The sequence below is a fragment of the Bos mutus genome, chromosome 21 (genome assembly GCF_027580195.1).
Source record: "Bos mutus isolate GX-2022 chromosome 21, NWIPB_WYAK_1.1, whole genome shotgun sequence".
NCBI lineage: Eukaryota > Metazoa > Chordata > Mammalia > Artiodactyla > Bovidae > Bos > Bos mutus.
In genome coordinates, this window is record NC_091637.1 from 64350748 (window position 1) to 64366303 (window position 15556).

Consider the following 15556-nt stretch of genomic DNA (forward strand, 5'->3'; position numbering starts at 1 on the left):
CCCAGCCAGCCTGCGGGTCCACCTGAACTCTTGCTCAGTAGCCTCAACAGGGGCTGTGACTCAAGGGCTGGAGCCCAGACCCTGAAGGTGTACCAGCTGCGTGAATTAAATTCCTGTTTCTACCACCTACAAGCAGGGGCCCAGGCCCAGTAGTTACCCTCTTTGACTCTCATTTTTTTTTCCCCTTAGAAAATTGAGGATGAGAATATTTCTTGCCTCATAGTGTGGTTTTGAGAATTAAAAGATGTAGATACTTAGGCCAGCACAGTGCCAGGTGCAGGGAGTTCTTGATAAATACATTACCTATCATCACCATCACCGCCACCATCACCACCACCATCATTACCATCACCACCACCATCACCACCGTCATGACCACCATCCACCACCATCACCATCTCCACTCTTATCACATCCTCACCATCATCACCATCACTGTCATCTTATCATCATCATCATCATCACCACCACCACCATCATCCCAACCATCACCGCCATCACCACCATCATCATCATTGTCATCATCACCACCCTCCTTATCACCTCACCTTTTACCATGACCACCATCATCACCATCATTGTCATCACCATTATCATTACCATCATCCCAACCGTCACTACCATCGTCACCACCATCCCCCGTCACCACCATCCCCACCATCACCACCACCATCAACACCATCCACCATCACCACCACCACCATCCCTACCATCACCACCATCACCACCATCTGCCATCACCACCATCATCACCGCCATCATCCCAACCATCACTACCATCGTCACCACCATGCACCGTCACCACCATCATCACCGCCATACACCATCCCCACCATCTCCACTCTCCTCACCATTCCCACCATCATCATCATCCCCACCATCTACCATCACCACCATCTGCCATCACCACCATCACCACCATCATCACCATCTCCACTCTCCTCACCATTCCTATCACCACCATCCACTATCACCACATCATCACCATCCCCCACCATCCACCATCACCACCATCATCATCCGCCATCACCACCATCACCACCACCATCACCACCGTCATGACCACCATCCACCACCATCACCATCTCCACTCTTATCACATCCTCACCATCATCACCATCACTGTCATCATCATCATCATCATCACCACCATCATCCCAACCATCACCGCCATCACCACCATCATCATCATTGTCATCATTACCACCCTCCTTATCACCTCACCTTTTACCATGACCACCATCATCACCATCATTGTCATCACCATTATCATTATCATCATCACCACCATCATCCCAACCATCACTACCATCGTCACCACCATCCCCCGTCACCACCATCCCCACCATCACCACCACCATCAACACCATCCACCATCACCACCACCACCATCCCTACCATCACCACCATCATCACCGCCATCATCCCAACCATCACTACCATCGTCACCACCATGCACCGTCACCGCCATACACCATCCCCACCATCTCCACTCTCCTCACCATTCCCACCATCATCATCATCCCCACCATCTACCATCACCACCATCTGCCATCACCACCATCACCACCATCATCATCATCCCCACCATCTACCATCACCACCATCTGCCATCACCACCATCACCACCATCATCACCATCTCCACTCTGCTCACCATTCCTATCACCACCATCCACTATCACCACATCATCACCATCCCTACCATCCACCATCACCATCCACTATCACCACCATCATCATCATCATCCGCCATCACCACCATCACCACCATCATCACCATTTCCACTCTTATCACATCCTCACCATCATCACCATCACTATCATCTTATTATCATCATCATCACCACCATCATCCCAACCATCACCGCCATCACCACCATCCCCACCATCACCACCATCATCATCATTGTCATCATCACCACCCTCCTTATCACATCACCTCTTTTACCATGACCACCATCATCACCATCATTGTCATCACCATTATCATTATCATCATCACCACCATCATCTCAACCGTCACTACCATCGTCACCACCATCCCCACCATCCCCACCATCACCACCATCTGCCATCACCGCCATCATCCCAACCATCACTACCATCATCACCACCATCCCCCATCACCACCATCCCCACCATCCCCACCATCACCATCTGCCATCACCACCATCATCCCAACCATCACTACCATCATCACCACCATCCACCATCACCACCATCCCCACCATCACCACCATCATCACCGCCATCATCCCAACCATCACTACCACCTTCACCACCATCCACTGTCACCACCATCACCATCATCACTGCCATACACCATCACCACCATCCCCACCATCACCATCATTACATTCCCCACCATCACCATCACTACCATCACCATCACTACCATCATCACCATTCCCACTCTCCTCACCATTCCCACTCTCCTCACCATTCCCACCATCATCACCATCCCCACCATCACCATCACTACCATCACCACCATCCACTGTCATCACCATCCCCACCATTACCATCACTACCATCACCACCGTCATCACCACCATCCACCATCACCACCCTCATGACCACCATCCACCACCATCACCATCTCCACTCTTAGCACATCCTCACCACCATCACCACCACCATCCACCATCACCATCATCACCATTTCCACTCTCCTCACCATCCCCACCATCACCACCGTCATCACCACCATCCACCATCGCCACCATCAATACCACCATTCACCATCACTGCCACCATCACCATCGTCATCACCACCATCACCACCACCATCCACCATCATCACCATCTCCACTCTCCTCACCATTCCCACCATCATAACCATCCCCACCATCACCATCCCCACCATCACCACCATCATCCTCATTGTCATCACCACCACCATCATCTTTTAAGATTTAAAGTTAGCTATGGCTAATCTCTTTGATGCTGCCACCCAGAATTTAAAAATATATATCAGATGTACGTTGGAGTAGGAAATGGCAACCCACTCCAGTATTCTTGCCTGGAATCCCATGGACAGAGGAGCCTGGTGGGGTGCCGTCCACGGGGTCCCAGAGTCAGACACGACTGGGCGCTCAGCAGCAGCATCAGGTGTGTGTATGCACCATTTCCCTCTCCCTGTTTTTTTGGTTTTTTTCCCCTGGTTCTTAAAGGATTCTAAGTGGCCCCGAACAAACCTACCTCTAGACCTTCACTTCAGAGTTCTAGTTCAATGCCATGAGAAAGGCAAGCCCTGGGAGGGGGCCGGAGGGGTGTGTCTGGCCCCTGGGGCATCCTGCCTCCGCTGGCCCTGCGGAGACCAGAGAAGCGAATGAGGTGGATGACGGTGCTGCGTGCCCGAGCTGCGGCCCTCCTAGAGGCACACCTCCTCGCCCTGCATGCTGGCGCACAGGCGCTCCGCCTGGAGCCTCACGCCAGGAGCTCATGATGAGGTCGCCGTGCGCCTCCAGCAGCACATTAGTCTGCGGTTCCAACTGCTCCCAGTGTCGCCCTTTGAATTTGGGCTCATTTAGAGGCTGTGGCTTCAGGACATCACTTAGAACACGGAAGGACAGGTGTAGTGCAGAAGGGCGCTTTTAGGGGTGTTTCTGTGTGACTCAGTCCATTAAGCAGCGAGATCTCTCCTCCTGCTCAGAACCCCGTGTGCACGCATTTATCTCCACACTTGGCCAGTCACCTCCTTGCTCACTATGTGTTCTGGCAGCTCTGGACCCTAGGCTGGGCTGGGGCTCCCCGACGGCTCACTGTGCATGTGGGGAGATGGGCGTGTGGATTTGTTTTCTGTCGCTGTGTAACAGATTACAAAGTAGCATAAATCCAATGGCTTAAATCAATAGAAATGTGTCCTTTCAGTGATGGAGGCTGGAAGTGTGTAGAAAGTATCCTGCGGCTGAAATCAAGGTGCTGGCGGGGCTCTGTCGTCTGTCCTTTGCTCCTTCCAGCTTCTGGTGGCAGCTGGTGACCCTTGGCTTGTGCTGTGTCCCTCCAGTCCGCACGCCAGCATCCTCAGATCTCTCTCTGCTCTGTGTTCATGTCCCCGCCTCTGTGTGTCTGGTCTCACTCTGCCTACCTTTTCTATGGATGCCTGTGATTGCATTTAGGGATGCAGTAATGCAGGGTAACCTTTTCATCTCAAGATCCTTAAGTTAATCCCTGCAAAGATCCCCCTGCTTTTTTTAAAAAACACAGATGGTGACACAGGTCCCAGGAATTCGGACATGGAAGTCTTTGGGGGGACATTTTTCAGTCCACCCCAAGGGCCAAGAGGCAAGGAGCGTAGGGACCCCTAGAAGCTGGAAAAGACAAGGGAACAGATACCCCCCAGAGACTCTAGAAGGAGCAGAGCCCTGCTGGCATCTTGATTTTAGCCCAGGGAGACCTTGTCAGATTCCGACTTCCAGAAGCGTAAGATAATAAATGTGTGCTGCTTTTAACCACAAAATTGGAGGCATTTTGTTACAGCAGCAACAGGAAGCTCGCAGCCCCCTGAGCCGAGGTCTGGGCGGGGGGCTCGAGGCCCCTGGAGCAGAGGGTGGGTGGCGGGCCCGTCAGAGGCAGGAGCCCACTGGGGAGCCCGCCCCACCCTCTCTGAGCCCTGCTGTCTCTCAGGAGAGGTACACCTGCCCCAGCCTCACCCTGCACCCGCGGGAGCCTGTGTTCCTGGCGCAGACCAACGGCAACTACCTGGCCCTGTTCTCCGCTGTGTGGCCCTACCGGATGAGCAGAAGGCGGCGCTATGAAGGGCACAAGGTACCCCATCTTGTCCCGTCCCCCCGGGGGTGGAAAGTTGTCCCACACCCACGCCGGCAAGGGACTTGCAGTCCCCAAGAGCACGGACCCTCTGTCCAGGCAACCTGTGATTTCTGTTTCCTGGGTGACCCCATACCGTGTGGCCTGATGTCCACTCAAAGCCCTGGGCCACATCTGGCCCTTCCCTGGGCCCCAGCTGCCAGACAGGGGTCTCCTGGATTTGTTGGCTTACATGGACCTGGGGCTGGGCCCTTTGCATCGGCCTCTTTTCCCTGTGGGCCGCCCCAAGGGCACAGGCACCAGGGATCCACTGCCCGTCCCCGTGCTAGAGCTGTACTCTCTGGACCCACGAGAGCCACCTGGTGACACCGGCCTGGGTACAGGGACCCTCGGCTCATGGCAGGAGCTCAGCCGCCGGCTCCGGGCCCCGGCTGCTCCTCCGTGGGAAGGGCCGTGGGGCCGAGTGCGCTGAGCCGCGCTGTCGCTCAGCTGGTTGCTCATCCTCTGCAGGTGGAAGGCTACTCGGTGGGCTGCGAGTGCTCCCCAGACGGCGACCTGCTGCTGACGGGCAGCGCTGACGGCCGGACCCTGGTGTACAGCTTCCGCACTGCCAGCCGCGCCCGCACACTGCACGGGCACACGCAGGCCTGCGTGGGCGCCACCTTCCACCCCGTGCTGCCCTCCATGCTCGCCACCTGCTCCTGGGAGGGCGACGTCAAGATCTGGCACTGAGCCTCACGATGTGGAAGCTTCCCGATGCCGGCCGGACGGGCGGGCGGGCGTGTGCGATGAGGAGGGTCTGAGGTTGGCTTCAGGGCCAGGCTCAGATGGATGCCGCCTTCCCATCCGCCGAGCCTCAGTGTCCTCATCTGTAAAATGGGGGCGAAAACCTTGTGTCTCAGGGTTCCGAGGACTATGCGTTAGCAAAAGCACCTGACGGGTTGCGGGCGATGCTCAATAAATGTGAGCGTTTTGCTATTTCTTGGTTGTTTCAGTGAAAACACGCATCGGCAGCTTCTCTCACCTCCCTTCTCGCGGGCCTGCTGGAGCTCGGAGACAAAGGGCAAGTGGGGGCTGGAGAGGTGGGGCTCTGGGTCCTAGGTCTGCCTGCCCGCCGTCTCACAGGGTCTGCTCAGGCCCAGGCGCCTCCTCCCTCCTCCAGAGCATGGCCAGTGGGGTCCCCAGGTTTGCCTGAGCCCAGGGCCCTCCGCACTCCTCCTCACCCTCTGCCCGAGGAAGTACATCTGCCTGGGGAGACAGAGCGACATGAAGAAGCAAGGAGCCCTTGAGGATCCCCACAGGCTGAGGAGCCCTAAGCCCCCTCGGGATCACGATTGAGCTGTTACCCCAGGAGCCCAAAGGCCCCCTGATGGGTGAGGGAGGGGGCCAGAGGTGCCCGTCTCTGGACAGGCGCGTCCCTGCAGTCCTGGAAGTCTCCCTGGAGGAGGCTGACTGCGAGCCTGTGAGGAGGGTGTCCTGGCAGGGGGTTAGCGAGGAAATGCAGGACCTGAGGAGGAGGCCACAGAGGCAAGCAGTGCCCAGCTGGCCTCTCCAGCACCGGGGTTCCCCATCTGGCTCTGCTGTCGGTGTAGCTGAGAGCGAGTCACATTTCCTCTCGGAGCTGCAGTTGCTCCCTCTGTGAAGCGGTGTCAGAACCCAGCCTGCAGGCCTGCTGTGAGGGTCCAGGAAGGTCAAGTGTGTGGTGGGTGTTGGCACCTGGGAGCTCATCTGGGGATGGGGATTGGGCAGATTGGGAGCAGCCATGAAATTAAAAGATGCTTGCTTCTTGGAAGAAAAGCTATGACAAACCTAGACAGCATATTAAAAAGCAGAGACATTACCAGCAAAGGTCTGTCTAGTCAAAGCTATGGTTTTGTATGGATGTGAGTTGGACCATAAAGAAAGCTGAGCACCGAAGAATTGATGCTTTTGAACTGTGCTGTTGGAGAAGACTCTTGAGAGTCCTTCAGACTGCAAGGAGATCCAACCAGTCCATCCTAAAGGAAATCAGTCGTGAATATTCATTGGAAGGACTGATGCTGAAGCTCCAATCCTTTGGCTACCTAATGCGAAGAGCTGTCTCAAAGACCCTGATGCTGGGAGAGATTGAGGGCAGGAGGAGAAGGGGACCACAGAGGATGAGATGGTTTAATGGCATCACCAACTCAATGGACATGAGTTTGAGCAAGCTGTGGGAGATAGTGAAGGGCAGGGAAGCCTGGTGTGCTGCAGTCCATGGGGTTGCATAGAGTTGGACACAACTGAGCGACTGAACAACAACTGAGCTGGTGGAAGCGTTTATCTCAGTGTGTTTACTTTGCCTCCAGACCCTTGAAAGTTTGGGGTCCACAAGCAGGGCATCCCAAGCAGAGGGAAGGGCCACGCAAAGGCCCTGAAGCAGGAATAATCCCAAGGGCTGACTCCTCTTCTGTCCCTCGTCCTCCGCCCCCCACAGTCAGCACAGAGCCTGGCCTGCTGTTGGTGTCAAGTGGATGCTGGGTCCCTGACCTGGGCTGGAGAGGCCAGAGTGTGTGGGTGGGGGCTGAGACCCTTGGAGGGTGAAGGGAGGGAACTCCCCAGGCCGGGGCAGGATGCAGCAGGGCCCCAGTGACCCCATATGCTGTTGGGCTGGGTGTGGTAGGAGCTCAGGGAAGAATCACCTTCTCTTTTTAGGCTCAAGAAGGGCTGCTTTGGTGAAAAGAAAGGTAACCGCACTCCAGCTCTTGCAGGTCAGCCCTTTGGCAGAAGTGGAGGCCCCACGAGGGGCTGTCCTGGCCTCAGCAGAGTGAGGCTGAGCACACGTCCACTTAGAGCCTAGGCAGACAGTGGACATTCCTGCCTCCCCACTCAGGCCCCAGAGTGGCTGCCTCTGCTCTGGGTGGGCAGCTCTGTGACCTGCAAAGCCCTCCCATTGTCCTTGCTGCCGCCCCTGCCGACCCCTCTTCCCCCAGCCCCCCAGCACCGCCCCCCTCCATTTCCAGGGTCCGGGTGTGAGCTGAGCCCTGGCCCCTCCCAGCACACGTGCACAGGTCCGTGTAAGTCTCCTGGGGTTGCAGGCCCCACACACGGGGGTGCTCCGGGAATAACCGCAGGTGTCACCTGCCCACAGGACACGGGCTTCGGAATCAGGCAGCCGTGGGTTTAAAGCCCTTCCCCACCTTCTGTTGTCGTGCCGTCACCACCAGTGCCAAGCCGCCCTGTGCCGCGGTGTCCTGTCTGTAAAGGAGAACTCTCAGCACCCAGCCCGTGGGGTTCACGCAGGGCATGTGTGCAGCAGGCGCTCGGGAGCCGGCAGCTGCGGGGGTTAGTGTTCGTGCTAACGTTAGTATCGGTGGCAGCCAAGCCACTGGTGCAGGGGTCGAGCCTGTTCAGGCCAGAGGTCGCAGTCGGGTTCCATCCTCAGCTCCCAGTGAGGGGCTGCTCCTTCCCCCGCTCTCAGTCGATAAGTCTCAGGGAAGGCCTTGGATTGGCTGGTTTGCGTCACATACCCACCCCAGACCAGGGGTCCTTGACCAGGCCCAGCTGCCACTGTGCAGCTGGAGGGGAGAGTGACGGGACCCCCACTGTTCTTTCACGATGGGGTATCCCCCCCAGGTCCGGTCTGAATGGGCCCGTGGCCAGTGTTTGTCGGATGGACTGACAACGTGTGAATGAAGTCAGACCCGGGCCGCTAGGGAGGCGGCAGTTGTCCGGGGTTGTGGGCGGCGGTCCTGGCCTTTCCAGGTGCCTCTCGCCCACCTCTCCTGCCCGCCGCCATGTATCCAGCCCCAGATCCTGGAGTCTGCTTTCTAGCCCAGCCCAAAGCGGGCATTTTCCTGCCTTCCTTGATGTGGAGCGTCTTCCGAGTGAGACTTTCACCGCGTGGTTTGCTGAGTGCTTTCCCCACTGTGGCGTGCTAGTATGACCACTCGTGTTTAACGCGTGTCAGTCACAGGCTGCACTCAGTGGGCTTTGGCATGGGCGCTGGTGATTACCAGGGGCTGACCTTTGTGTCCACCGAGCTGCCTGGCCTCTCCCTTATTCTGAGCCCACACCCCGGCTGGCTGCAACCTGTGGGTCCCAGACCCATCCTTTGCTTCCATGGGGCCTTTGTGGGCACTTTGTTTCTCTGAACCTCAGTTTCCTCATCTCTAAAGTGGGCCTGCTGGAGTGAACAAGGGAGGAAGCGCAGAGGAAAGGGCTTTGTAGGTTGTTACCGTCTCACATTCTCTTGGGGCAAACACCATCCAAACTTCTGTCCTCAAAGAGAACACCCTGGTGGAAGCTCTGACCCCCCCGCCCCCAGGAGAGGGACATCCAGGGTCACCAGAAACCACTGTGGCTCTTTCTTAGCCCCCTCCCCTGCGGGCTTGCCTTCTCCACTCTCCGCCTGCGAGCCCCGCCCCCTCATTAGGTTATTTCACCGGGAAGTAAGGCAGGTGCTCTCGCACCCTCATCTGTTTCTTTCTCCAAATGCTTTCTTCCAAAGAGCATTCAAGACTCATTCTGATCCTCTGCAAGGTGTCTGGGAGTTCACCATTTGTAATTTTGAAACAAGAGATCTAGAATTAGAAAGTACGGAGCTGGAATGTAAAAGGAGTGTGGGTTGTTCCCCTCCACCCACCTTCCTGGGGCTGGGCGCTTACCTTCGCCTTACCCATACATCTGAACAGGGCTCTGAAGCCGGCGTGGGAGGAGAGCAGTCCATCTTGAGATGCAGGCATGGCTGTGTGTGCTGCTGGGTGTGGCCGTGACCCTGAGTGAGGCTGGCGCCTGCAGCCCCCATGAAGCAGCCGTGAGCCCCGATGCTCGGAGGGCAGAGGGACAGGCCTGGGAAGTCTGTGCTTGTCTCCTCCCTCCGGACCTGCCTCCAGCTCAGCCTGGGGCTCTTCATGCACTGGGACAGCCACTGTCCCAAGCGCCCCTGAGAACCTCACGAGTCAGTGTCCGCAGGCTCCAGAGGGGACACGGGCCCCGAGGGCCTGGGACTTGCCCAAGGTCACACAGCCCTGCACTGTCCCCTGTGGGTTGAGAAGAAACATGGATGGAAGGGTCGGTGGATGGTGGGCGCCCCGTTGGGGTCCCGTTGGGAGTCAGGTAGGACTGGAGTGGAACAAGAGGGGTGTCTGGTGGAGGAAGGAAGGCCCTCCACCCGCCCAGCTGTGGCTGGCTTTGGAGGCCATGGCAGGACAGCTCTGTGAGGCCTGTTGGCCATTTGGGGGACGGGTGCTCAGGCTCTGAGGTGACAATGTTGGGGCCCAGGCTGCAAAGCCCTTGGGGTTCCCAGCCCCGCTGTCCAGTAGCACAGCCTGGGTGGGACTGATGAGCCTCAGGGTCCCTCTGGGAGCATCTCTGAGCTAGAGCCTGCTGGGCAACAGAGGTTGTCTGTTTTCCCCACCACCCTCCTGTCGCCACCCTCCCTCCCTCCGCAGGTCGGTGAGGGTTACTTTCCCACCTGCCCACAGGGAAACTGGGCCCCAGACGGGGGAGCTGACTCCCGAGCCTCCTGACAGGCCCCCTCCCTGCAGCAGTCTGCTTCCTGGGGTGCTCCTCAGGGTCAAGGGCAGGCACCCTGGAGTTACACAAAGCTGGGTGGGCCGGGCAACTTCAGGCATCACCTGGGTCCAGGTGGTCCCCTCCCAGTGGCAAGTGCCCAGCCCCTGGAAGAAGTAGACATAAAGGCCCTGGAGGAGCGGCCTCCATCCTAGGCCTTGTGGAAATTTTACAGGTACTTTCCCAAGGGCATCAGTGAGTATGCTCAAGGATAACCGGGCACACAGAGAAACCAGGCAGTGTGAGCAGGAGCCAAGAGAAACAGGTCTCTGTAGACCCCACTTGACGGACATGTCAGACCCAGCTGTGAACCAGCTGTGCCTGCTCCGTTTAAGGAAACAAAAGACAAGCGTGGAAATATCTCTAGGGAATAGGAAACTGTTAGAAAGTGGCATGGTGTGTTTTGAAAATAACCAGATAGAAAGAACTTCTAGAAATGGAAACCATTAATAACTAAAACCGAAATCTGTGGCTCTGATTGGCAGCTGAATGGATGCAGCAGAAGGGGATTGGTGACCTAGAAGGCATGCAGACCAGGCATGCTGACCCCAAGATGTGGGTCATAACGAGGGAGGGACATGGAAGCAGACCTCAGTAGGAGGTGCTGATGGCAGTCCCAGGAGGAGGGAAGGGCAGAGAGTTACTTTAAAAAGTAGCTGAGGATTTCCCAGAACTGATGAAAGACACCAGTCCACAGATACAAGACTTCCTGTGGTAAATCCACAGCCAGACACACCTCAGGAAAACTGCAGGAAACCAAAGTCAGAGGGAAGAGCTCATGCAGCTGAAGAGAAAAAAGATAGCACCAAAGGAACAGCTCCCAGAGGGGTGGACAGCACATCCCACCCCAGCAGGAAGCCGGGGGACATCTCTTGCCCCTGAGCCAAGGGCAAGAGACCCCTGCTGACATTCTCCCAGGTAAGACAAACCTTCAGAAATGGGGCAAAGTAGAGACATCTTCAGAGGGTGGGAAAAAAAAAAAAAGCCAGAAGTGTTTGTCACCAGCAGAGCCAAACTAAAGGAAATCCTAAGGAATCTTGAGGCAGAAGCAAAGTCTCTAAGGAACATATCAGGGCAATGACACCATTCAGCAGAGGTTGAGACAGTGGAAGAATTCTAAGCTGAACGACAAAAGACGCCAGGGCGGGGAAGAAGGGGTGTTTCAGGAGGCTGTGCATAGAGGGGAGGACGGGGAGGGGAGACATCCAGGGCCACATGCCCCGAGAGCAAAAGGCAGTGGGGAGAAGAAACCACCCAAACGCCAAGTTCTTTCCCACCCATGTCTTTATTTAATGATCGCAAAATACAGTACCGAGACAGGGCATGCATCACAGACGACAACACAGAAGCAAGTCACGGAAACCGGGGTCAGAGGGCCTCATTACGTGTGAGGTAGCGCGAGGTGGTGCCGGGGAGCGGGACGCTGGGGGGGGACGAGCACCGGCCCCACTCGGGACACACGGGACTACGGACCACAGTAGAGCTGGGGGAGGGGTCGTCGGCCACACGGAAAGAACAGCTAGAAGCGTTTCACATCCCATCACCCGTTCCAGTCCCCCTCTCTGTGGACACAGCTTCTGATCCCCTTATCACTGGGGATGTCTCCACCCTTCCCTTCCCTTCCCAGGGGCAGGCCCCACCTGCCCTCGCCCAAAAACATCCAGGAGCGTTTGCGCTGAAAACGCCCGGGGCTGCCATCCAGGGAGCTGGAGGCCGAGTGTGTTAAGACACTGCTCTATAAGAATAGTCGCACTTGGTAAAGCTGGGGGTGGAGGGGGTGGCAAGGGGGAAGGATACTCATCTCAGTCGGGGAAGGCTGCTGCTGAGTCAGGAAACGTTGCACAGTGGTGGTGTGGGGTGGACAAGACGCTTGGGTTGGGGTCCCCCTCTCGGGCTTGACTGGGTTAGGTGGAGAGGGGTCCTGGTGTGCAGGGCCGAGAGGGTGGGGTTGTCGGGGAGTCGAGGCAGCACCCCTGGGAACCCGGTGTGTGGGACTGGCCGTGGCGGGGCCCACACGTGGGGTGCTCAGTTGAGCAGGGTTCCGTAGAGCTGGGCTTTCGTGAGGCTGTCCTTGCGGCTGAGCCCCGAGCTGCCCGCCCGAGGGAAGGCAGGCTGGGGGCTGAGGCGGGCACCGGGGTGCATCTCCGGGGAGGCCTCCATGGAGCTGGGCTCCAGGGAGTCCCTGGAGCTGCGGAGGCTGAGCTCAGGCTCAGGGCTGCCACTTGCCCCAAGGAGCTGCACCCCGAGCCGCTCGCGGTCCCCCTCACTGGCCGCGTAGCTGGGCAGGGGGTCAGCCGAGCGGCCAGGGCTAAGGCTCAGGTCACCAGCTGCCCGGAGGTAGCGGGGCTCGACCAGGTGGCCCTGGGAGAGGTCATCACCCTCCGAGAAGCTATCGGCCTTGTAGCTGGCATAGAGGGGGCTAGCGCGGCCCTCGGCATTCTCACCGGGGCTGCCTCGGGCCCCATAGTAGCGGTCATTGAAGCCGCCAGGCGAGGCAAGGCTAGGGGCAGGGGCCGCGGCCGCGGCCGGAAAGGGATAGGCGCCGATGTCGTCCACGCTCAGTGGCCGCCACTGGCCGCGCCCGGCCCCTGCGACCAGCCGGGCGGACCCAGGCTTGGCCCGCAGGTTCCACAGGTTGGGGGGCATCAGGGCAGGCTGGGGGCCCGGGGAGAGCGGGAAGCGGAAGGGCTCGGCGGGGAACGGCGACACAGTCCTGGGGAACCCCGGAGCCACTGCGGCCTCCAGCGGGGCAGCCACCGCAGCTGCGGCAGCCGCATAGCGCGGGCTGCTCCCGTAGGCTGCGGGCGGCTTGCGGCCGAAGAGCTCATCGCGGCTATTCAGGTAGATGGCCTGCTGCGAGGCGGTCAGCGTGCTGGCCTGGGCGTGCTCCTTCTCCTCGGACGCGGCGCTGAAGCTGGAGTAGGAGCTGGACGTGGGCAGCGAGGCCGCGTAGCCGCCGAAGGCCTCGTGGCGGTAGCTGGCGGGGTAGGCCGCCGCGCCGGCCTCGGTATCTTCCTCCTCCTCCTCCTCCTCCTCGGCCGTGCTGTCAGTGGAATTCTGGGCCTGCAGGAAGCCCACGTCGGACCCGGGCCCCTCCACGCTGGGCCGCCGGTCTCGGTGCCGCTCCTCAGGGCAGTAGAGGGCCGTGTCGCTGCAGTAGATGTCCCCCTTGTAGGGGGGTCGGGACCCTGGCTTCTCCAGCCCCTCAGGGAAGCCCAGGTCTTGGGCCGAGGCTTCCGACAGGTGGGAGGACAGGCTGCCGGGGTCCGGCTTCTCCAGCACCTTGGCAAGCACGCAGGGGGGCACGCTGTCGGCGTAGGCCGGGCGGCAGAGCGGGGCGGGCAGGCTGCAGCCTGGCTTCTCTGCGTGCAGGTTCATGCGTTCCTGGAACTCCGCGGGCAGCTGGTGGCGGGGGGCGATGCAAGGAGCAGGAGGGAGGGGGTCACGGTCAGCCCAGAACCGGCAGCCAAGGCTGACAGACAAGGGACCTGCCCGGGGCCTGTCTGATCCCACCAGCCAGAGCTGTATCCTGCAAGCCGCAGGATGGCCCCGGTCCCCCCCCGGGTCACTCTGATGGGGCCCCCGCAGAGCCCTGAGGCTGGACCCCCAGCTCTGACTCGGGCCTCCTCCTGAGGGGCTGACTCGCTGACCCAGCCCCACGGTTTCCAGGGGACACCCAGTCCTGTGGCCTGGCTCAAACCAGACAGACTCAGATGCAACAGAGACTGAGGGCCCAGGCATGCAAGGGGTTTCCACGTGAGTGCTTGATGCCTGGTGGGGGACGGCCTGCTACCGTTTGATCTGTTTTGTGAGGGTCTTGGGGGTTGGCCCAGGCTCCGGGAGAGGGCACCTGGACAAGGCCTGGGTGAGGGGCGTGCCCAGACAGGGAGGGACAGCCTGGCTGGGACGGGGGCCCTGGGTCCAAGTGGCGCTTGCCCTGTGGCCCTGGCCGAGTGGCTCCCGGGTGAAGCCAGCTTTCTTATCTCTGCAGAAGCTGTGCCCAGACCAAACCACTGGGCTTCTGAGAGGCTCACACAGGGTCACCCTGCCGGGAGCAGCCCCCTGGAGGAAACTGGGGCTGAGTGGGCAGACCATCCAGGCTGGTGGGGAGGTACGTGCAGGGCGGGCCCTCCACCACATATGCAGAGGGGCTCGGGCAAGATCGAGAGGGCCGGGGGCATGGGGTCTTGGAGCTGCTCGGAAGGAGCGCGGTGGCTGCGGGCGGCGGGCCTGGCCGGGGTGGGGCTCACATTACCTCAGCCATCTTGCGGCCCCTGCCGTAGGTCTGGCTGCACTGCAGCAGCTGCGCCGCGAGACTGCAGTCCTTCCTGTAGAGCTCCTAGGAGACAAGCCATTTGACTGGGTGCAGGCTCGGCCCATGCCAAGGTCCCCGCTGCTGACGTGGTAACCGGCCGCAGAGCTGGCCGTGCGGTGGGCAGCACGCCGACCCTCTCTGCACCTCTCACCTGTAGGATGGGTTACCGGCCCCGACCTAGAGCCTGGTGTGTGGACGGCCCCCTGGCCGGCAGTCCTGCCGCTGACCCGAGTGGGAACCTCCCACAAAGCAGGGGCCATGGAGGAGGAAGGCTCCCCATTGGCCCCTAAAGTCCCAGAGGCCCCCAGGCATGGACACCAAGCCATCTCCCCGCCCTCAGCTTCTGAGTCCCTCCTAAGGGAACTCTGTGGACAGTGCTGGCAGTAGCCAGCGATTACGAGTGGACCTGCCACCCCCCCAACCAAGGTCTCAGGGTGAGGCCTGGCAATGGAGGGGGCTTGCAGGGCCAGGCAAGGGTCAGGGCGAGTAGGGGCAGAGGGCCTGTGTGACCCCAGGTTCAGACAGGGACCGGCTCAGCCTCCTGAGCTGAAAACAGACGCACACAGGAGGAGTCCAGGGCACGTGGTTCTACCTTTGGGAAACCTCTGTTGCACGTGCCTGTGGCTGGACCTTGGTTCCCGCCCCCGCTCAGGGACCCTCTGCAGCCAGGGCTCTAATGGGGTTGCCCTGGCCCTGAGATCCACCCACAGTCTCAGTTCAACCAGAACCAGGTGTCCTGCAGCTCGGGGGCGCTGCTGAAGCCATGGGCACCCCTGCCAGTCCCCGCTACCCTGGTCCTAGAGACTCTGGTGTCCCCCACTTGGCCGGCACGGTGGAGGGAACCCGGGTCGCCCACTCCTTCAATGCATCCCTGGAAGGGCACGGTTGGCCAAGAGCTGAGAACTGAGCCCCATGTGAGGCCCAGACCAGCCACCGC

General features: G+C 59.3%; 2 protein-coding genes across 8 annotated transcripts in view; one reads left to right on the forward strand and one right to left on the reverse strand.

Moving 5' to 3' along the window:
- Positions 1 to 5750, forward strand: part of WDR25 (WD repeat domain 25) — a 148955-nt gene extending 143205 nt beyond the window's left edge. Inside the window, exons 6-7 of the mRNA XM_014477552.2 lie at positions 4632 to 4772; positions 5283 to 5750. Coding sequence (XP_014333038.2) covers positions 4632 to 4772; positions 5283 to 5504 — 363 coding nt within the window. The 3' untranslated portion in view covers positions 5505 to 5750. The remainder of the gene's footprint in view (positions 1 to 4631; positions 4773 to 5282) is intronic.
- Positions 5751 to 11576: 5826 nt separating this feature from the next.
- BEGAIN (brain enriched guanylate kinase associated) overlaps positions 11577 to 15556 on the reverse strand; it is a 46004-nt gene continuing 42024 nt past the window's right edge. For all 7 annotated transcript variants that reach the window (XM_070357978.1, XM_070357979.1, XM_070357975.1 and 4 more), the window contains 2 exons: positions 14560 to 14643; positions 11577 to 13706 (listed from right to left, as the gene is read on the reverse strand). In XM_070357978.1, the coding sequence (XP_070214079.1) occupies positions 12330 to 13706; positions 14560 to 14643 (1461 nt within the window). In that variant the 3' untranslated portion in view covers positions 11577 to 12329. The remainder of the gene's footprint in view (positions 13707 to 14559; positions 14644 to 15556) is intronic.